This window comes from Miniopterus schreibersii, assembly GCF_964146895.1.
Source record: "Miniopterus schreibersii genome assembly, chromosome: X".
In the NCBI taxonomy this organism is placed as follows: domain Eukaryota; kingdom Metazoa; phylum Chordata; class Mammalia; order Chiroptera; family Miniopteridae; genus Miniopterus; species Miniopterus schreibersii.
In genome coordinates this window covers 74,011,145-74,033,926 of record NC_138104.1, presented here as the reverse complement: position 1 = coordinate 74,033,926, position 22,782 = coordinate 74,011,145, and the positions used below count along the sequence as shown (strand labels likewise).

Sequence of the window (22,782 nt, the reverse complement as noted above, 5' to 3'; positions counted from 1 at the left end):
GGGCCCTTAGAGACCATTTTGCTCAACCTCTCTCATTTAACAGCACATATAACTTCCTGTGCAGTATTTCCACAGTCCCAGGAATCCCCAAGGCTGCCTCATAATAAAAATTAGGAGCAAGTGAAGAGCCAAGTTAATCAAGGAAGTAAACTACTATGGGCCCCAGCTGTGCTCAGGAAGGACTGAGTCATCAGAAATGCAGCCCTGGTCCTGAGATTTGTTATTAAGGATTTTCTTCAAGGACAGAGAGAAGGATCTGTGGTGGCTCAACTCCAAAGTTTTTCATGGGGTGGGGTGTGGCTGGAAAAGGTTTGATTAGCTTTAATTCAGGCTGGGGAGTTTTAAAGGTCCTGCTTTGAAGGGGCTTGCCTTTCCTTTTGACTGGTCCAGGCATCTTACCTCACCTCAAATTGCCTCTGGGTTACATTGTCAGAGAATCTTGCTTTCAGTTTGCAAATATATCAAGAGTACTTGCAACTGTGTTAGGATGGGCTTTGAGAGGTACAGCTTCCTTCACCTTGTGCATTGCATTACATCCATTCCTCCAGTTTAATCTCTAAACAGTGAGGATAATTTTTGGCTACATTTCACAAGTGAAGAAACAGGCTCAGAGTCTAGGTGACTCTAAAAGGCCATGCAGCTAGTAAGAGGCAAAAGCTATGGCTTTTGCATCCAGAAGGATGTCATATCCTGTACTTGTTCTACGAAGCCATGAGAACCTCAGAGGTGCCAAGATATGTCACAGAAAACTAGCTAACAGAGGACCACAGGGTTGAAATCACTGTCCTGATCTGATTTGCAATGAATTCTAGCATTGTGATTGACTTCTGAGAAGCATACAACAAATCTAGGAACTCAGTGCTAGTCTCAAAGGAGACATTGGGATTCACATAGGGTAGGTATGAGGCCTTTACCATTCTGTAGCTTTCTTCTAAGAAAATTTTTTTTCTCAGAGTAAGGAAATCTCATCATTTGAAGGAAGTGACTTATAAGGAAGCTTTATTCACACATGGGGGAGGATCAGATCCCCTTGTAGTCCTGAATAGTAAATACTAAATAACCATGGCTAAATAGTAAATACTAAATAGCCATGTGCAGTAAACAGTGAGGGAGTGTGTGTGTGTGACAAGGTGGGGAGAGGGGTGGTGCAATGTCCATAATATACTTACTTCAGTTTGTTTTTTGTCTAAGCTAGCCCATCTGCAAACTCTTAACAGAGATGAAGAAAGCTGTATCCTTGGAATTAGAAGGGCGGGGTTATCAAGTTATATGTGAAATTGTGTCAGAAATAGGGAAGCCACAGGTGGCAAACCTCTAGATTGTGAACACAGGTTATTTGGACAAACCAGATTACTTAGGGACTTGGACATGAGTTATATCTTTATGTCTTGGGTGCTCAGAAAATAAACCAGGGTGAGATCTGGACCCAAGTCTAATACTGTATCACCAGTCCTTGGAATTGGACCCATTCTCCTCTTTTGCCTCAGATATATTTGATCAAGAAAACAATCATATTTTTTTATATTTTTTTATTCATGCTGTTATCTAGCTTATTGAACACCTTACACTGTACAGTCCAACTGCTCAGATGTATTGGGAAATACAATCGTGAAGTATGTTGTTCAATGGCCTAATGGACGGGGTGCCCAGCTGGCATGGAATGCTGCTGGGGGGAGGGAGGGGAGTGACTAGGGAGGTGTTGAAGGCGTTGGTAGCTCACAGGTTAGTGAGCAGCCAGTCCAGCAGTTGTTTTCTAGCCATGTTGCCCACAGCTTCATCCAGTTGTCGTTCCTTAGCAAACTTCATGACTTCTTGAAGGAGATCTCCTACACTGTAACCCTTCTCTGCTGCTTTAGCTGAAACTTCGGGAAGCTGTGGGAAGAGCACAGATAGCTTGAGTCATGTGATACTTTTGGAGAAGGGGCCCAGATGGACAAAGTGAACTACCCCCCCCATCTTTCCACCCATGATTCTAAGATTAGAGTAAAAGCAGTCACAACCCTAGCTGGTTATGCTCCGTGGTTAGAGCATCGGCTGGTGGACTGAAGGGTCCTGGGTTCGATTCCAGTCAAGGGCACATACCTCGGTTACAGGCTTGATCTTTGGCCCTGGTTGGGGCACTTGCGGGAGGAAACCAATAGGTATGTCTATCTCATATGGATGTTTCTCTTTCTCTCTCTCCTTTCCACTCTCTCTGAAAAGCAATGGGAAAAATATCCTCCAGTGAGGTTAAAAAAACCAAAAAACAAAAAACTGTCACATATCCAGGATTGGCTTTCCTTTCCTTTTTCCTTGACCCTCCTCTAATGGCATAGATCAAAATGAAAAGGATACTTTCTTTTCTCTCCAGTCCTTTGAGGGCCTTCAAATTCAAAACATAAGACTTAAAAATTGCTCCTCAATGTCTTACCAAATAGTTTGTTTAAAGGATCATTGATAAAAGAAAGCTAATCTTACTCTTCTCCTCTTGGCTGAAATGTGCATACCTTGAGGTACCAAAGCCTCACTTAATGGTTCACCACTTTTGTGTCTTTTTATGAAATGAAAGTAATTCATAAGGCAAATGGTAAAGAGCAGACTTGAAAAAAAAAGTGGACTGCTCTTGAGCTCTAAGTACAATGTTGCCTCCCTGCCCCTGCCCATTCCAAGCCTCTTTCTTCTTGTGCTTTATCATTGCTTACCTTTTCCAGTTGTCCATCTTCATCTCCCATGAAATAGAGCATAGGCACGTTAAATTGGGAGGCTGCGATCCACTGCAGGACAGCCTGGAGTTGCTTCTGCAAGCTACTTGTTGAGCACTGATTATTGACGATGACTTCTGGCCCAGGGAAGTTTTCATAGTTCTGTGACATTGCACCATCGTGACTACATCTGGGGCCACCAACCTGGTAATGAGGGTTGTTTGCCAAGCCTGCTTGTTCTTCCAACTCAGCAAGGGCTTCCCCATTGTTGCTATACTTAGCCATGATAAGGCACAGTTTCATCACAGATTCTACCAGTTGATCAATGAATTGCCGGTTCATTTGCTTCATCCCACTGATAAAGTCAAGTTCTGGATTTTCCTGGCATTGTTCTTCTCCTCTCTTGGACATGGAAGTTGCTTTGTTTGACCTGGGCTCAGAAGGCTTGTTCTCACCTTCAGATAGCTCGTCACAGTTGAAGGTACTCTCATTGAGCAGTTTCTGAATCAGTGATAGAACAATGTTTGACACATCCAACTTCTGGCAGTCTGCCTGTTGAGCTTCCTTTAGACAGGTAGATGGCCCAGGAGCTCCACGTGATTCTAGATGTTTCATTGAAAGTGCCTTGGCACTTTGGCCAGAAGCACTCTTTTCGTACTGGGCACTCTGAGTCATATAGCCCATGGTTGAACCAGGACATTCCTCTTCAAGTGAATCTTTACCCTTGGCTTGCTGGGTTAGATGGTACTGAATCAGCTTAAGGGCGGAGACAATCAAGTCCTTTGCCAGAGAATCTGTGGAAGAGCTGATCTTTTCTCTTTTTTCTTCCTTACTTGTGCATGCTTTGCCAGCCATCTTGCCTTGGGTTCCTTGTTTTTGGTTCCACATGGTCAGGCTTTCCTTGAGGATGTGTTCACCAACTCTTTCAGCACCGGTCAATGACTTGCACTGATCTGATTTTATTTTGCATTTGTCCTTCCCCTTCATCTCAGCTTTCACGGTGGAGAATTCAAGACTTTGGTTCTTACTTTGGTTCTTGCACTTGAGATCATGGGACCCGGCTTTCAAAGATGCATACAACAAACTCTGCGATTTAGTGTCCTTCTTCTCTCCAAGCAGAGCACTAACCAGGCGCTTCAGCATGGCCTCCATGATATCTGTAGCATTTTGTTTTCCATGGTTGAACAGATTCCTCTTGACAGCTGAGACAAAGTCAGAGTCAGTCATCAGGACTCCAGTGATATTATGCAGGTTCTTCAAACAGGAGTCAATCAAATCAGACACAATTTCCTTGGTGTGTTTTAACAACACCCTCTTCAGGACCACGCAGGCAGGAATTGGCTTCCCAGAGGTATGCACTTTCAAAGTCTTCATAACAGAAAGCATCATGTCAGATGCTACTTGATTTGCATAAACCATGAGCCCTTTACTGATGGAATCTGCAAATTCTTTGCTATCTCTTTGGCATATTTGTTTGTCTCCCCCCTTGTTCTTGTTGGATAATTCACTGTACAGAAACGTTTTCCGGCCACCTTCCCTGCACTCTTCCCCAGTGCCCCGCATTTCTGCAGAGGTCATTTCCACAGCATCATGAACCATTTCAGAAGCGATCTTGCTCACGGCACTGCGGGGGCTGTTTTTCCCTTTGTCCCCACAGGGTGGATAGATTGAATGATGAAAGCACTTGTTTCCATTTTCCAACTTCTCCCTGATTTCCTTATGGGCCATTTGGACTACCAGATTAGATAGCCGGTTGACATAGAAGGAAAGGTCATCCATGGAACATTCTCCCTCAGGAGAGATTATTGCCCTTTGAGTGCTAGGAGATTTTGCTAGAGGGGTGGAGGGACTCTGGTTATTGTTGGTATTTTTGGCTGCAGTCATTTCTAGACGTAGGCTTTGAGGTCTGTTGGCCATATAATCGGCATTCAGTTGATCGGCATAAACGCTGTAGCAGTTTTCATGGGGAAATTTGTGATGTTCTTCCTCTGAGTCTCCTATTTTATGTTTACAGCTAGAGGCTGAGGGGCTTAGTGCATGTTGAAAACCCAAGGCATACTTCTGGAGATCATTGAGAAGCCAATTTAGAACACTTATAGGATCAGAGGGAGCTTGTTTGAAAAGGCATATAGATCCCTCCGTCTAAAAAAAGAAGAACACCCAAGAGTTTGGGGAGGCTACTTCCCCTCCCCTTGTTTTATTTAGAAGATACATCTTTCTAAACCGCACATATTAGGGATTTGACCTTTAGAATTTGCATGGAAATATAATATACAATTATATCCATTAACATACATTCAAGCACAGGTGGTACCAACAAAAGCTCAGAGTATATACATTTGTACAATTAACTATATGCAAGTGCTATCAATATGTTTGTCAATTTCACCTGAGCATGTTATGCTTATCTCAATATGTGTCAAAATTGTGTCAATGTGCCTGTGTGTATGAATAACAATATAGCAATTCATTACTGTGAATATCTCAGAAGATGTGAGAATGTCAATCTGTGTTGTTAGTGTGTCAAAATGTGTGTGTATGCATGTATGTTAGTGCACACATGTGACTGACTATATGTAAGCCTGTGGAATCATGTGTTGACATCAATACTTATTCTACATGTCTGCTGTATGTGCTAGCATGTGCAGGTTAGTGTGTATATTTTGTACATGTGTGTGAATGTAAAAATATGAGTGTTTCAGTGTGTCTCTGAATATGTAAATGAGAAAGTGTCAATTTGAGTGATCTGCATACATATTTATGATATAAATCCAATAGCATGTATCATGAAGCTATATATTTTATGTTAAAGCATAAATTCACATATTAACATACATACTCATGAATATATTAATGTATAACATTAATAAATGTGTATATTAAAATATGAATATGTGTTAATAGGTGATTGTATAATGACTGTGTATATCAATAAATTGGGTGTATGTTAAAATATGAATATGTATTAATAGGTGATTGTATGACTGTATGTGAATAAATTGGGTATCAGTTTATGTTATACTTATATGCTATGTCAATCATTGAGAATGTGTGTCAGGGTTACACACACCTTGAGTATTGGAGTATGTGTGTAAATACATGAGTGGATATGTCATTGTATTTGTGTCAATGTGTGTATCAATACATACAAATGTGTGTTAGTGAATGTCAATGCATACAAATGTGTGTCACTTTGTTTAAGTTTGTGTGTGTATCAATATGAGATATATTTACAGGGTAAGACAGAAGTAGGTTTCATATGGAAAATAATACAATAATTATTCAAGAATAAACTCTGTGTTTTGTGTACTCACAACTGTAAACCTACTTTTGCCCCACTCTGTATAAGAGTGTATGCCTATACCTGAGTCTGTATGGTCACTGTGTTTTGATCAAGGCTGTGTTAACATGGTGTGCGTGGATGTGAATATGGATGTTTATGTGTCACATGTGGGCATGCCAATGCATTTGACTCTGTATACCTTTGTATATGCCGTATGTCCATAAGTCATTGTTTATGAATATATATATACGTATATTTGCTGTATCAATGTTTGTGTTTACCAGTGTCACATGTGTTATTGCTTGTATAAATATTTTTATTGATGTATATAAATGTATATATTGATGTCATTTTGTGTAAATTTATGTGTATATGCTCATGTCTAGATATGTGTATATGTATTGTACACATCTTCTACTCAGTGTTAAGTACCATTGCCCTCTTTGCCCTTTCCGTTGCTTCGTCTCCTCTCTTTTCACTGAATTCCTAGAAATGCGAGGTCATGATAAGTTCAACATTTTGTAAATGGGCTTAGGTTACAATCAAGTAGATGTGCATTGAATGTAGGAAATATGGGCTGCACTTTTAAAAATAAACATCAGGTATAATTTATCCCTTTCTTAAGACTCCAAAATGGAGTGCCCCCCCCCCCAACTGAACACAAAACTCTTTGAAGAATATTTTGTAAATAGTTTTTTCTTCCTTACGGACCAATCTCATCACTCCAAATGTGTCTGGGGCCAGAAATGTTGTTTCTGCTTATGAGTATAGGAACACAGAACAGGAAATCTTTGACTCCTTTGTGCTAAAGCCAAATATCCTGTTCCAATATCAGCCACTCCAGGCTTTCAGGACTATGAAGGTGATTTGTCATGAGCTCTAATGCCCACCCCAAATCAGGAACCTAACATATAATTTAGGATAGTTACACAAAAAACAAAAAGATTCTGTATGTGACAGTGATGTGCAAATCTAATTGCTTTTAACTTTATGTTACCTAACAGTCTGGGTAATCTCTTAGACAACAGGGTTGGGAACTAGGCAACTACAGTTCTTGGTTGTCATGGAGTCTCTCTGCTCCATATATCCTTGGGGACCAGGCAACTACAGTCCTTGGTTGTCACGGAGTCTCTCTGCTCCGTATATCCTTGGGGACCAGGCAACTACAGTCCTTGGTTGCCATGGAGTCTCTTTGCTCTGTATATCCTTGGGGACTAGGCAACTACAGTCCTTGGTTGTCATGGAGTCTCTCTGTTCCATATATCCTTGGGGACCAGGCAACTACAGTCCTTGGTTGTCATGGAGTCTCTCAGCTCCATATATCCTTGGGGACCAGGCAACTACAGTCCTTGGTTGTCACAGAGTCTCTCTGCTCCGTGTATCCTTGGGGACCAGGCATCTACAGTCCTTGGTTGTCATGGAGTCTCTCTGCTCCATATATCCTTGGGAACCTGGCAACTACAGTTCTTGGTCGTCGTGGAGTCTCTCTGCTCCATATATCTTTGTTTTTGTTGGACTCTAAGCAATGTGGGGCACACAATCCATTATAAGACAACAAACAACACTGCAAAAGATCTTGCTTATAAGCCCATATCTTTGTTAGGATAAGGATAGCAAGATTCTGTGGAGTAGGTGTTTGAAATCAGGAAAGGGCATTCTGAGCCTCTGTGATTAGTGCTATTGATAGTTACCTGGTCATTGAACTTACCGTGACACTGAACTTAGGCCTGTGTTCTCTAGAATGTCATAGAAGTCAAATTTATGGGCCTGTTTGATGATAGTTCTCTTACCATCTTTGAACCAGTGTCCTCAGACTCAGCATTGGGCTCTGGGAATAAGAAAGGGCAAACTCAAAGGCTAGGCATACCTTGGACTGGTCTTTCTTCTCAATATCCTTGATCACAATAATTTCTTTATCTTCTAGATGCTCCAGAGCTAAGTCACCTCCTGAACTGGAACCACCAGCATCCTATTGAATTAAGGGATGAGATTCTTATGAATGGTTGCTTTTTGAGATCTCTCCAAGTTGCCCTCTCTGCCTGCTACCACTTCAAAGCATGAATATCATATCTCTTATCTGTTTTCCTTTCAAAAGAGAAGGAAAAGTATGCTTGTAATGCTAACTAGTCTTTGAAGAATGAGACCTTTCTCTCCACAAGTTACTACCATGCCTCAGAGGTATTCACAAAGCAATCAATCTCAGGAATCACATTTCATTAATCGTTGACCTTTTGGACAGTTTTTTCCCCCCACTGTTCTGACATGCTGTCTTCCACGCTTTAGTTCTTTTATCCTTACCAGCAATGTAAGTGCCTCCTAAGATGAGATTTGGTATCAAGAGTGACATTAACTTCTCAACCGAAGATCCTGGGCTCACAAGAATGATTACTTCTCACCTGAATCCCCTCCACCTTTCCACCCTCTGCCACAGCCTTTCCCTTTTATTATGCCATCACTGATAACCCATTCATCAGTTTCCCCCCCATTCCAACTCTGAGGGGAGCAGAGAATACCCACCTTGGAACCTTTATCTTCCACATTCAGGGTGGACACATCGACAAAACATATCTGCATCAAATTAAGAGGATGCATTTAGAAAAATTCTAGAGAAAAGACTGTAGTTTCTCTTTGAGATGATAAAGCACCTACCGTATAGGGTTCTTGTGAGGACTGATTGAGATAGTGCATGCAAAGCTTTTAGCAGACTACCTGTACATAGTAAATGTTATTAAGCAGACAGAATCTTATTACCATATCTTCCAGATGAGAATACGTACCTGTCCCAAAATACCCACATTTATTGAGTAAAGTAAGAAGAGAGGTGGCTTGCCCAATTGACACAAAATCAAAAGTGGAACTTAGGACTACACTAGTGTTCCCCAAATGTGGTATTTTTACTATTGATGTTATAGAAAACTTTAGGTAGTACATGGTTAAACATTTCTGTGTTTAATAGGTGTATTTTTAATTGTTGAGTAAGAAAAATACATACTAGAACATCAAACTTGTGATATTATGGATACTGTTGTTTAGGGTGATGGTAAATTTTAAATGTAAATCAATTTTAAAAATATTTCAGAAACATATTAAATAAATAATAGTACAAGTGGTACTTGAGCATGATAGAAAAATGTGAAGTACTACGCAAATAACTCAAAGTTTGGGCAACAGAACATGAAGTATTTTGCCCTCCTGGGGAGTCCTACTTTAGTACAACTTACTGGTAGCTAAGTGATATTATTATTACTTCAGAGGTTAGGTAATAAAGGCTGGTAACTAGGCAACCACCACTCCTCCCCTGAGGCTTCCCTTAGCCTTCCCTCCCCAGCTCCTTTACTACTCTTCATCCTACCCTTCCCTTGATTTGTTCCTCTACGATGTATAAGCATACTGGTCCCCGACAGACTTTATTGAACTTGGTTACTTAGAAATGACACTATCACCCTCCCTTAATCTATCCTGGGTTCCAGTATAGCTGTATCCATATGCCAATCCCTTCCACACCTTGGTAGGAGTAATTTTGTATCTTACCACTTTCCGTTCTTGTTCTTTTCGTTCTTTTGGGCTATAGAGATCGACCTTGCACACACCCCTGGAACTGTGTAGCCAGTCAATAGGATCGGACATCTGGAAAGACAAAAAAAGTAATCTAAAAGGCTTATATATGGTTTTTAGGAACTGGTTCAGTTTGGATCAGAGGGCCCTGAAACCCATCTCTGTGTTTAATATCGGTTTAGGCTAGGAACTGGTGAGGTGAGCAGTGGGGAAAGGACACTCTGAAATCATCAGGATCATTTTAGCATAATTCGTTCTCTCTCTCTCTCCCTCCCTCCCTCTCTCTCTCTCTCTCTCTCTCTCTCTCCCCCCCGTCTCATACCCAGCTATCATTTCACATAATAACACTACATCCTTACCCTTTATCACTACCCCCACAAAGATCTTTTAGGGCTCTCCCAAAGATTTAGGAAAAGACTTCCCACACCCTCAAAAGAGGGAGTTTCTTTTTTTCCAGAGCTAGAGATCACTAGCCTAGAAAGAGAGGGAGGCCTAGAGGTCCAGATTCTAAAGAACTGTAAAAAAATGAAATTTATAAACTCATTACCTTGATAATGAAGTTATTTTTTTCTTTTAGCTGAAAATGTGCCACCGAGAAGGGAGATGTGCCCCTTTAGATGGATCTGGGCAGTGCCAAGTTCTTGGGCACCCACAGCTGGCTGCCACCCCCGTCAGCAGTTGGACAAGACTGATGGCCCAAAGCTTTTTTCTGCTGCCTATGACCCTGGGGTATGACACCACACTTTGTTGGGTCACAATGCCTGAAACTATAGCAACCGCAGTAAAGGTGTAGCAGGTTGGCAAACTCACTACCCCTTCAAATCAAAACTACCTCAGGCTGTCTGCTGTATGACAACCTTTTTCTATTCTCTCTAGGAAGGTACATATAATTCTTTCACATTTTGTCCAGCTCATAACACTTTGAAACCTCCTTTCTCTTTCTTCTACTTGCTAGACATCCAGAACAATCTAATCATATTAATTACCAGTTTGGTCTGTGTTTTTCACAGACCAAACCTTTGTAATTACCACCAGCCTTTGTAAAAAAGTAGTATTAATTTTCACATCTTAGCTTATTTTTCTATGCTAGTGTTTGTTCAAGTCTCTTAATGTAGGGAGTGGATGAAATTCTTTGTGCCGAAAGTTGAAGTTTGTATAGGCCAAGGTTGGGGCCTAGTTAAGAAGAGGGTTCAGAGGAGCCTGACTATATCAAACCATCATGTTGTATACTTTAAATACATACAATTTTTACTGGAAAGTTAATTTTGATCAAGGAGGGAGTCTTTGTCAATAGTGATGAGCTAAAATCCACAGTATAGGACTTGTTTTTCCTGTATCACCTTTTTGTCAAGGGGAACTTTTGACATTTAAGTTGCAGCTCCTGTGTCTGGCTCATGTCTATGGAATAAGAAGTAAATAAATAAAATGTTTATTTATTCTCCAAGCACAAGAATGTATATCCCTAAGATTTAAAAAAAACATCCTCTATATCTCCCAGCCCAGAAGGGAAAAACTGTGTGTGATCTGGGCCTGGAAAATGTCTTACCAAATCCCTTAAATGACAAAGAGAGAACTATTATGGATGATTAGAACCCTGTCCTGTGGCACCCCAATCCTGTCATCTCACCCTGGAGGCTAATCAGGAGCAAACAAGAGCAGCATTTGGGTGGGAAACCAATAATGAAAATGTAAGGAGGCTCAGTCATAGGTTACAGTATATTCACTACCTCTTCTTTTCTCTTAAGCTGCTGAGGCTGAGTGTCCTATACTGACTAGAGGTGGGGACAGATGGAGAGGAAAAGATGTTCAAAGTGTCAAAAGAAGGAATATGCTACATTAGTACATCAATATGTATGAAGTAGTATGCACTTAGGTTAGCCTTTAAGAGCCAAATATAGAGATGTTAAAACATAGAAACTTTGGTCATCATCTTTTTTTCCCTAACCATCATCCATTTTATAACCATGTTTATTCTCAAACATCTTCTCTTCCATACAATCTTACAAATCACATTTTAAATATGCTTTCAGCTTGCATTTGGTTTGAAAGAGCTATTAAGATAATAAAAAATGGAACCTGTGTTTGTAATGTAATTATTATGAATAAAGGAAAAATGAAATTTAAATGAACTGAACTATCAGCCTTCATGAAATTACTGTCTGCCTGTTAGTTCCACTAAGTACCTTTCAGTCTCAGATTTAGCCTACTTAATTTAGTTTATGCAATGACACTGTGACTATTTGGAAAATGGGAAGTGATGCCAATGATTATCAGACATTATTTATTATTGTATTATTTAATACAAATGGAAACTTCACCTCTTTTTCTTCTGAATTGTTTCCCAGCCGTGAGAATGCCCAATGCCATTTAGAGAAGCTTCCCACAACAATACTAAATTGAAAAATTAGATAGCTATTATTTTTTAATTTTATTAAATTTATTGGGGTGGCATTGGTTATTAAAGTAATATAGGTCTCAAGTATATAATTCTATAATACATCATTTGTATATTGTATTATGTGTTTACCACTCAAAGTCAAATCTCCTTCCATCATCACATATTTGACTCCTTTTACCCTTTCTACCTTCCCCCCACTCCCCTTTCCCTCTGGTAACTACTGTTGTCTGTGTCTATGACTTTTTGTTTGTCTTCTTTGTTCATTTGTTGCTTTCAGTATCATATCTCACATATGAGCAAAATCATATGGTTCTTGACTTTTTCCATCTGCCTTATTTTGCTTAGCATGATATTCTCAGGATTCATCCATGTTGTCACAAATGGCAGTATTTTGTCTTTTCCTATGGCTGATTAGTATTCCATTATATATATGTACTACAACTTCTTTATCCAATCACCTATTAGAGAGCTATTCTGAACATCTCAGCAATGGTGCTGCATAATTACTTCCATCAAGTATTTATGTTATGTCTGTATTGTGCATGCCCATCTGTCCTTTCCTATGAGTGATTGAAACAGTGGAGGGAGAAAATAAAGGACTTCCAAAAACTATAAACATTCTCATTTTTATTTCAGAAGGCAGCTGTAAAGGAAAGCAGACTCTTAGCTATGTTGGGGTTTCCTTTCAGGCAGAGACTTAATTAGGCAGCTAAGGTCTTCATCTATTGCCTTATGGTAGAGAATTACTTACAGCTATTTGGTGTGTGTGGGGTGTGTGGGGTTGGCTTGGCACTGGCGTTTGTGATCAGGCTCATCCTTCTTATAATTGTAAAATTTCCCTCCTCTGATTTCCTAGAACATTTGTTTATTGTCCGTATAATTCATTTGACATTTACTAGATCTGGCCTTGTAGGTTTAATTAAATTTTCCTATTCCTGGATCACCTACACTGAAGCCTCAGGGCAGGTTCTCTGTCTCTTTCTCATCGTATCCATCATGATACTGGCCCCACGGTTGGGCTCAAGAAACAAATGACAGTTTTGGAAGTTCAGGCAGGAAACATAATTCAGAAGCCATGGAGTCAGAATCCGAAATAATCACAAAAATCTTAGCTATTTAGTGGGCAGACTTCTCCATAGAGCAAAAATTCTTACACTTTAGGCATGACTCGGAATCACCTGAGTATCTAATTCTGCAGGTCTGAAAATTTGTCTGGTGTTGTGCTTTGCATGCATTATCTCATTTAATTCTCACACAGACTTATGATATAGGTACTAATTTAATCCATATTTTAATAACGGCTAGATGGAGCCCAAAGAGGCCATTTGATTGGTGGTTCGGCTAATACCAGCGCTAGCCACTTCCATCATCCTGGAGGTGGGTGTTACGTGTGTGTGCTCAGAGATTAACACTTCTTTTCTTTCTTCTAGGGTCCGAAGATGCAGAAGAGAAATTCCTTGAGGAAAAAAAAAGTATAAAGGGTATCTAATCTGATGTTTTGGCCCCATCTGGCGGTTTCAAATCAGACTGAAAAGTATTAATCGGTTATCTCCCCCTGCTGGTGAGAATGGTACGGTCGGTGTGCCCCCTCTGAGGTCATTTTTCCGTGCGCGTGCTGGTTGGAGGCGGTTAGTGTGAGGCTGTTGGAAGCCGTTGGTCTGAGGCGGTTGGTCTGAGGCGGTTGGTCTGAGGCGGTTGGTCTGAGGCGGTTGATCTGAGGCGGTTGGTCTGAGGCGGTTGGTCTGAGGTGATAATTCCGAAGTGGTAATTCTGAGGCCGTTAGTCCCCTCTCCCTCTGCCCCTCATCTGTTTTTTGTTTTGTTCTGTTTTGTCTTGTTTCTGTTTCTGACTGGCAGGGAACTCCTTTCCCGTGCGTAGTTTTAGTTCCAATCCATTTATAGCGTGTTAAAGGATATATATATATATAGTCAGAGCTGGAGATGTGGTTGAGGAATACTAGGCTGTTAATCGGATTTTTTTTCCCTGTCAAACAAACTTGTCTTGAACATCTGACAGAAAAGTACTTAAATGTAGTATTAATTGGTGACAGCTTTTCTCCCCCCCTCCAGATAGTATCTTTATTTGTGAATGAATGTTTTAAAGACCACGGAGGAGAGGAAGGAAATTTGGAAGCATGAAACTCTTCGGGTTCCCTGATAGCACTTATAGGCACCCTCCCCCCTCGCCCAACACACAGCCTTAAGAATCCCCCTGGTTTTAGGGATATTAAAATGGGGTGAAGGCTGGCCTAGACTTTAGCTTTTACAGGTAGTTGCCCCAGGCGGGGATGTCAGTCAGGCTTAGCCCTTCTGTGCCTGTTGTCTCAAAGCTAGAGTGTAAATGGGGGTAATGAGTTCATGTGGCCACTAGGAGGTCGCAGCAGCTTGGAAAACGAGTTTACATACCATACAAGATTGCCCCGTACAAAAACCCATTTTGCCAAGGCATTCTTCAAATTAAAAGGGAAATTGGTGATTCTGCCACCCCATAGAATCACTCTCCATCCTAAAAATTGCATTTTTATGTATGTTATATTTATTGTCTTAATATTTAATATTTATTTATAATATAGATAATATACATATAATATTAATATGACATTTCCTTAATAGTCCCATCATAAAGGTGTGTTAGTTCAATGGAAGAAGTGTTTGTCTAACTCTGTATAGATCCCAACAGTGGCTCATGCACTTAAGATACTCAGTAATCACTATCGGTGATTCTGGGTAAGTGTGACAGCAGTGATTCCGTTGGCTATAATGACGTGCTGAACAACATGTGTCCTCTCAAATCTTTAGCAGTTGTATTTTCACCTTGCTTTGGCACTTATTACGTTCTGCTTGTGTTGGTAGTTATTTTATTAAGTTTCATCTTTCCAAATACAGATGACTGTGTTTTGCTCATTTTTATTTACCCTGCAGGGGATAGCATTAGGTTAATATATATTAGTATATATAGGATATTTACATAATTGAAAATGGGTGTGTATACCTGAAACTAATATAATGTTATATGTCAATTATATCTCAATTTTTTTAAGAAAGAAAGAAAATTAGTGATAATGGTTGTTCAAGAATTGCTATACCCAGAACCATATAGAAGTGCTTGGCCTTGGCCAAGAACATTGGACAATTTTGGTTCAAACTGCTTGACTTATTGAAATAACTTTCTAACTTGTCCCACTGAATCTTTCCTTGCTACTCTTCAACAGAATTTTTAAAGAACCAATATATTTTATTAGCCACCGGTATTTTTTTATAACAGCTTTATTGAAACATAATTCAAATACCATTTAATTCACCCATATAAACTATACAATTCAGTGATTTGTAGTATATTCACAAAGTTGTGCACCCATCACCATAATCAATTTTAGAACATTTTCATCACCAAATAAAGAAACCTCATACCCTTTAGTTATCTATTATTGCAACTCCCCTAACCCTATACCTTCTCAGCCTTAGGCAGCCACTACTCTGCTTTCTGTTACTATAGATTTGCCTTTTCTGGACATTTCATATAAATGGAATCATACAATATGCAGTCTTTTGTGACTGACTTCTTTCACAGTATAGCTTTTTGCAGTAAAGAGTTGTGACAACATGTGTGAACTGCTGTTTATGGGAGCAGCTCATTAGAAACTCAGGGCCAAGGGCTTTTATTGGGGGCTGGTTCTGCAGGTACCTTCTGCCTAGCACATACCAAAACTCCAGTATCCCAGGAGGAAAGCTGTTGTTTACCTTAAATCATATTGCTTGCACATACTGTTAAGGTACAGTGACCTACTCTCATCAGTTAGGATGGTGGGACCCTCCTAACTCCCACAAATCCAAGTTCCCAGATCCTAGCCAAGGGCCAACCTTGCCAGCAGGATTTTCAAAAGATAGCGTTCTCAGGCCTACTATGGTAACTCTTTTCTGCACAGATTTTGATAGGGATTGTGTTGATTTTGTAGATCAATTTGAGGATTGCCATCTTAACAATTTTAAGTATCCTAAATTGATGAACACGGGGTGCCTTTACATTTGTTTAGGTCTTTAATTTCTCTCAATGATATTTTGTGATTTTGAGTGTACCAGTCTTGTACTTCTTTTGTTAAATTTATTTTCTAAATCTTTTATTTTTTGGTGGCAGTGTAAGTAAAATTGTCTTAATTTTATTTTCACATTGTTTCTTGCAAGTATATAGAAATATAATTGCGTTTGTATATTGATCGATCTTGAGTCTTGTACCCTTGAACTTGTTTATTAGTTCTAATAGCTTGCTTTTTGTGCATGTGGATTCCTTGGCCTATTAATATGGTGGATAACATGGATTGATTTTTTTGAACCAGCCTTGCATCCCTAGAAAAAACCCCACTTGGTCATGACATATAATACTTTTATATATGGCCGAATTCTGCTTGCTAATAGCTTGCTAAAGATTTTGATTCTATTTTTATAAGGGATATTGGTCTGAAGTTTTCTCTTTTTCATACTGTCTTTGTATGGTTTGGTATCATGGTAAAAGTGTTCTCATATAAGTTGTGAAATGTTCCCTCCTCTTCTATTTTCTTGAAGAGATGTGTAGAATTGATGTTAATTATTCTTTAAACATTTAATTGAATTCTCCAGTGAAATCTTCTGGGCCTAGAGACTTCTTTTTTAAAGAATTTTAAAATTACAAATTGAACTTCTTTAAAAGAATGGAACTATTCAAATTATATATTAAAGATCAAGTGTATTATGGTAGTTTGTGATTTCCAAGAAATTTGTCCATTTCAATGAAATTGTCAAGTTTATATGTATCAGCTCATAGTATTCCCTTATTATCATTTTGATGTCATTAGGGTTTATAACAATATCCTTTGTTTCATTTCTTTTTTTGTTTGTTTCATTTCTGATATTGCTAATTTGTATCTTTTTTCTTTGTCAGTCTTGCTAGAGGTATGCCAATTTTATTGATCTTTTCAAAGAACCAGCTTTTCGTTTCACTGATTTTCACTATTGTTTTTTTTTCTGTTTTGGATTTCATCAATTTTTGCTTTTATCTTGACTATTTCATACCTTATTTTTGCTTTGGATTTATTTTGCTCTTCTTTTTCTAGTCTTGAGGTAAAGTTTAGACTGACTTTGAGACTTTTCCTCTTTTCTAATGTAAGCTGCTAATGCTATAAATTTCCCTTTTGGCACTGTTCTAGCTGTGTCCCACAAATTTGGGAATATTGTATTTTCATTTTCATTCAATTCAATGTATTTTTTTATTTGCCTTAAGATTTCCTCTTTGATCAATGAGGTGCATTGTTTATTTTCCAAGTGTTTGGGGATTTTCCTGCTATTTTTGTTATTGAATCCATTGTGGTTAGAGAACACACTCAGTTATGATTTCAATTCTTTTATATTTGCTGGTTTGTTTTATGATTGAGGGTATGGTCTGTTTCAGTAAATATTCTGTGGGAGCTTGAAACATACGTGTATTCTGCTGTTATTGCATGGGGTGCTATATAAATGTCAGTTAGAGTCTGTTTGTTGATGGTGTTGTTGAGTTCTCCTTGCCGATTTTTTAATCAAGTTGTTCTATCAGTTATTGAGATGAAGTGTTGAAGTCTCCAATCGTGAATGTGGATTTGACTATTTCTCCTTTGAGTTCTCTCAGATTTTGCTTCATGTATTTTCCAGCCCTGTTGGTTAGTACATACATATTAAGGATTGTTGTGTCTTCTTGGTGGATTGACCCTTTAACATTATGTAATATTTCTCTCTGTCCTTAGTAACTGACATTGCTCTGAGGTTTGCTTTATCTGCTATTAATATAGCTATGTCTGCTTTTTAGAAATTAATGTATGTATGGTATATCTTTTCTCACTTGTTAATTTTCAGTCTACTTATATCATTATATTTGAAGTGGGTTTATTTTTGACAGCATATCATTGAATCATGTTTTTTAAATCCCTCTGCCAATCTTTCTTTTAATTCCTCTACTTAAATGATATGTATATGATATGATTATTGACCTGTTAGGACTTAAGTTCACCATTTTAGTTTTTGTTTTCTGATTATTCCCTCTGTTTCTCATTTATCTGTGTTCTTTTTCCTGCCTTCTAGTCAGTTACTTGAACATTCTTTTGAATTCCATTTTGATGTATCTATAGTATCTTTGAGTGTATCTCTTTGTATGGTTTTATTAGTGCATGTTTGAGGTATTATATTAAATATACATGACTTATCTTTGTCTGTTGGAGTTAACATTTCACTAGTTTGAGGGTGGTGTAGAAACCTTACCTCTGTTTACCCTCCTCCATCTATATTATTGTTTTAAACATTTCTTCTACATACATTGAGAACCACATTTGACAGTACTATAATTTTTGCTATATCTGTCAAACATAACTGAGAAAACAGTATCAGAAGGAAAGTCTATTGTATCTACTTATATTTTTGCTCTTTCCACTGGTCTTTCTTCCTTATGTCACAAGATTCCTTCTATTACTTTTTTTTTTTTTTTTTACTTAGTGAACTTTCTATTCTTTTAAGGTGGGCATCCAAGAATGATTTGATTTCCCCATTACTCCTGAAGGATATTTTCCTTGGATATAGAATTCTCAGATGACAGCTCTTTTCTTTTAGTACTTGCATAATACAATGTCACCTCTTTCTGGCTTGCATGGTTGCTGATGAGAAATCCATTATCATTCAAAAATTTTTGCCCCATTAAAAACATGTCATTTCTCTCTTGTTGCTTTCAAGTTTTTTTCTTTGTCTTTAGCTTTCAGAAGTTTGATTATGATGTGTCTTTGAATTTCTTTGGGTTTATCCTATTTGGAATTTGAATCTGTAGATTTATGTATGAAATTTTGGAAATTTTCAGCCTTATTTTTTGGAATATGTATTTTTGTAGGGAAGATTACTGGTAGTAGAATCTCTGGGTAAAAGGATTCAAACATTTAAAATTCAGTAGATATTTTTAAATAACCCTCCCAAATTTTATTGCAGTTTTTCCTCCTGCCAATAGTGAATAAAAGTACCTGTTTACTCACCCCCTTACCAGCAGAAGTTATTATTAATCTATTAAACCTTTGCCAATGTCCTGGACAAAAACAGTGTATTGCTGTTTCTTATTTTAATAATTTTTTATTGATTTTAGAAAGAGAAGAAGAGAGAGAGAAAAAGAAAGAGAAAGAGAGAGAGGCATCAATTTGTTATTTCTTCATTCATTGGTTGATTCTTGTATGTGGGATCAAACCTGAAACCTTAGCATATTGGGACGATGCTGTAATCAACTGAGCTATCCAGCCAGGGCCCAATGTATTGCTATTTTAATCTGCATTTATTTTTAATGAAATTGAGCATATTTTTATGTTTATTGATGACTTGTATTTCTTCTGTAATTGGCTGTTCATCTTTTTTGTCAAATATTTTGATGGGTGGTTCATCTTCTTCTTGTTGATCATGAAGTTCTGTTTGTACATTTTGGAAATTATTTTTCTGTCATTTGTGTTGCCAATGTTTTTTGCCAGTTTGTAGCCAGGCTTTAATTTTTTTTTTTTAAATCCTCACCTGAAGATATGTTTTTATTGATTTTTAGAGAGAGAGGAAGGGAGAGAGAGAGAAACATTGATGTGAGAGAAACATTCATCAGTTGCCTCCTGTATGCGCTCGGACCAGGGATGGAACCCGCAACCTAGTTATGTGCCTTGACCAGGAATAAAACCTACAACCTTTTGGTATATGGGACAATGCTCCAACCAACTGAGCCAAACAAAAGTTTAAAGTTCTTAGCTATTAAAATTTATTGAGTCTTTTGCTGTTTCTAGATTTTTCTGTCTTTTTAGATAGCTTTTTCCTTCTGCAGGATTATAAAAATATTCTTTTATATATTTGTCTAGTATTTCCATGGTTTCATTTTCACAATTAAATCTTGAATCCAGCTGAAATATATTTTCATGTAAATTGAGGTGGATAATAGATCTTTTCTATCAGGTTTTAATACAGGGATGTAGGGGGGAGGAGATAGGAAGGTTTATGAGAATGTTGTATACCTGGGATAAGGGAAATACTGGAAAATGGTAGAATCAAAAGGATTCTCCTCTTTTCTCAGTTTTTTCTCTGAGTGCTAGCCAAATGAAATGTTAAATCAACTGAGATGTGAAGGTTGAGAGAAAAACAAATTTAAAAAAATTTGAAAAAATCATAACTTATACTCATTAATGTTTTTAAAATTGAGGTATAATTGGCATACAACATTATATTAGTTACAGTTGTACAATATAATTATTCAGTATTTGTATAAATTGTGAAATGATCACCACAATAAGTCTAGTTAACGTCCATTACCATACTAGGAAAAGTGAAATTGCTTGTTTTGTGATTTTTGTGTTGCTGTTGTTTTGATAGATGGACCCTTTTCTCTCTTGACTAAAGAAGACATATAGTGACTTGTGTTAATACTATATTTCCTTTATAGTGCATTCTAGTGGGACATTTGTTCACAGTTATGACCCTTAAAGGAAGATACTCATTTAGTTAACAAATATGTATTTTCAATCATCTGTCAAGGAGGCAAGTATGCTTACATGTTTGGTCTCTGGAATCAGACTGCTTGGGTTTAAATTTCAGACTAATAACTTACTAGCTGTGTAATCTTAGGCAAGTTACTAAACTTCGCTGTACTTCAAGTTCCTCTTATGCAAAATGGGGATACAGTAAAAACTCAATATAACAGATTAATTCGGGCAAGGGGAGTGTCTGTTAAAACCAAAAGTCTGTTATAGAATAAAGTTAAGTTTTCCAAATGTGTATGTTAAAAAATTGACAAATTAGTTTACCTGTTTTTACTTATGTAGACACGTTTGTGTAATTAAAATTAAGTATGTATGTAAAGTTTGATTTCACAGAAAAGTTTTCTATATGTATTACAGTAATTTAAAATTTATACTGAATAGGTCTAGTAAATGCCTGCATTCACCAGCCACTGTGAGTAAACAAATGCACATGTCTGGGGTGTGGCTTAGCGCACGTTAGGACATGGGTCAGCACACATTAAAACTGCTGCAGAAAGTCACACCATTCGACAATAGAACCAATTACAGTGCATGATGAGGTGTGATCATGTGCTAATTATTCACCAAGCATTGTTTACAAGCAGTGACTCTAGGGTTTAAATATGTAGACTATAGTTGTAGATATGTCCTATTTATTTATGTTGATGAAATTACTACAGTGTTTTTTCCAACATATGGCCTATTTGCTAAAACTGGTTAAAAATAACAGTGAATTAAACTGGTTAAAAATAACAGTGAATTAATAACAAAAAATAACCTGTTAATTTAATTATAAGCAAATGTTGGTTAAAAACATTTAAAAATTAACAGGTTGTTAATTTTCACATATGACATATGGACTGGAAATTTCATCTGTTAAATCCGAAGTCTGTTAAATCGAGCTCCACAAAATCAAGGGTTTACTTCATTGTATTGTCGTCAGTGTCAGAACAGTGTCAAACATATAGTAAGGAATTGATAAATGTGAACTATTATTAATGCTTATCACTGGAGATAGAGCGCAAGAGATGTATGGTCCTTATAGTTATAGACCTTGCATTCTTGAGTGAGGATATGGGTTAAAAAATTACAAATAGCAATAGTTACTCTAAAAGAAAGGTAAGAAACTGAAATAGAGTATAAGGGAGTGGAGGGGGAGGATTTTACCTCAAATAACATGGTCAGGGAAGATTTCTCTTGGAGAGTTGACATTTAAGCAGAGACTTGTAGTATGAGGAAATAAATAATTTAAAGAATGGAAGGAAGAATATTCCAGACAGTGTGAACAGCATGTGCAAAGATCTGGAGGAGCCCGGCCAGGTGTGGCTCAACAGTTGAGCATTGACCTAGGATACAGGAGATCACGGTCCGATTCCCTGTCAGGGCACATGCCCGGGTTGCAGGTTCGATCCCCAGCAGGGGGCGTGCAGGAGGCAGCCGGATCAATGATGACTCTTTCATCATTGATGTTTCAACTCTCTCTCTCCCTCTCCCTTTCTCTCTCTGAGATCAATAAAGATATCAATAAAAATATGTATATATATACATATATACATATATACATACATACATACATACATATATACATATATATATATATATATATATATATCCCGAGGAGAGGGATTTTGGTATATTCAAAGCTTTGAAAGAAGACCATTATGGCTGGAATGGAGGGAATGCAAAAAAGAGTGTGATGAGATAAATTTGATGAGATAGGTGGGATTTGTAGACCAGATTAAGGAGTTTGGATTTTATCTTAAATTCTGTGGGAAACTACTAAAGCAGAGTATACTTTTTCTTTTAAAAAAAGATTGATCTTGTGTTATATTTGTATTCCAGAAAGGCAAGATTGGAAAGGGGGAGAACAGCTTGGAGGCTCTTGACGTTAGTCCAAATGAGAGACTTGTTGCAGTGGAGATGGAGAGAATTGGATTGATATAAGCTATATTTTTGAGGTAGAATGAACAGAACTTGCTGAAGGATTGGATACGGGAGGGTAAGGTGATTGAAAAGAGTTTGAATCAAGGATGATACCAGGTTTCTGGCTTGATTAACAAGCTTGACGTGGTATCAATATCTGAAATGGGGGACGTAGGAGGAAGGATCAATTTGGTAAAGGTTGTGAACATGTTGAGTTCGAAGTGTCTAAATGGAGATGTGGAATAGTTGGAGCTTTTAGATGATATTTAAAGTTTTGGATGTGGAGGAGATAACCTAGGGAGATTAAAAAGAGAAGAGGGGTTGGGATTATGTGAATGCTTTACCTTTAATGTAGAAACTATGAGATAATAAACAGAGAATGGGCTAATAATAAAAGTAGGGATATAATTTAGTGGTAGAGTAT

General features: G+C 37.8%; 1 protein-coding gene across 1 annotated transcript; it reads right to left on the bottom strand.

Moving 5' to 3' along the window:
- Positions 1 to 1,716: 1,716 nt before the first annotated feature.
- AKAP4 (A-kinase anchoring protein 4) lies at positions 1,717 to 9,591 on the bottom strand (the record flags this gene model as incomplete). The annotated part of the gene is made up of 5 exons (XM_081125806.1): positions 1,717 to 1,872; positions 2,682 to 4,823; positions 7,832 to 7,933; positions 8,482 to 8,532; positions 9,496 to 9,591. The coding sequence occupies 5 exons, from the start codon at positions 9,589 to 9,591 to the stop codon at positions 1,717 to 1,719; spliced, it is 2,547 nt and encodes an 848-aa protein (XP_080981932.1).
- Between the last annotated feature and the right edge of the window lie 13,191 nt (positions 9,592 to 22,782).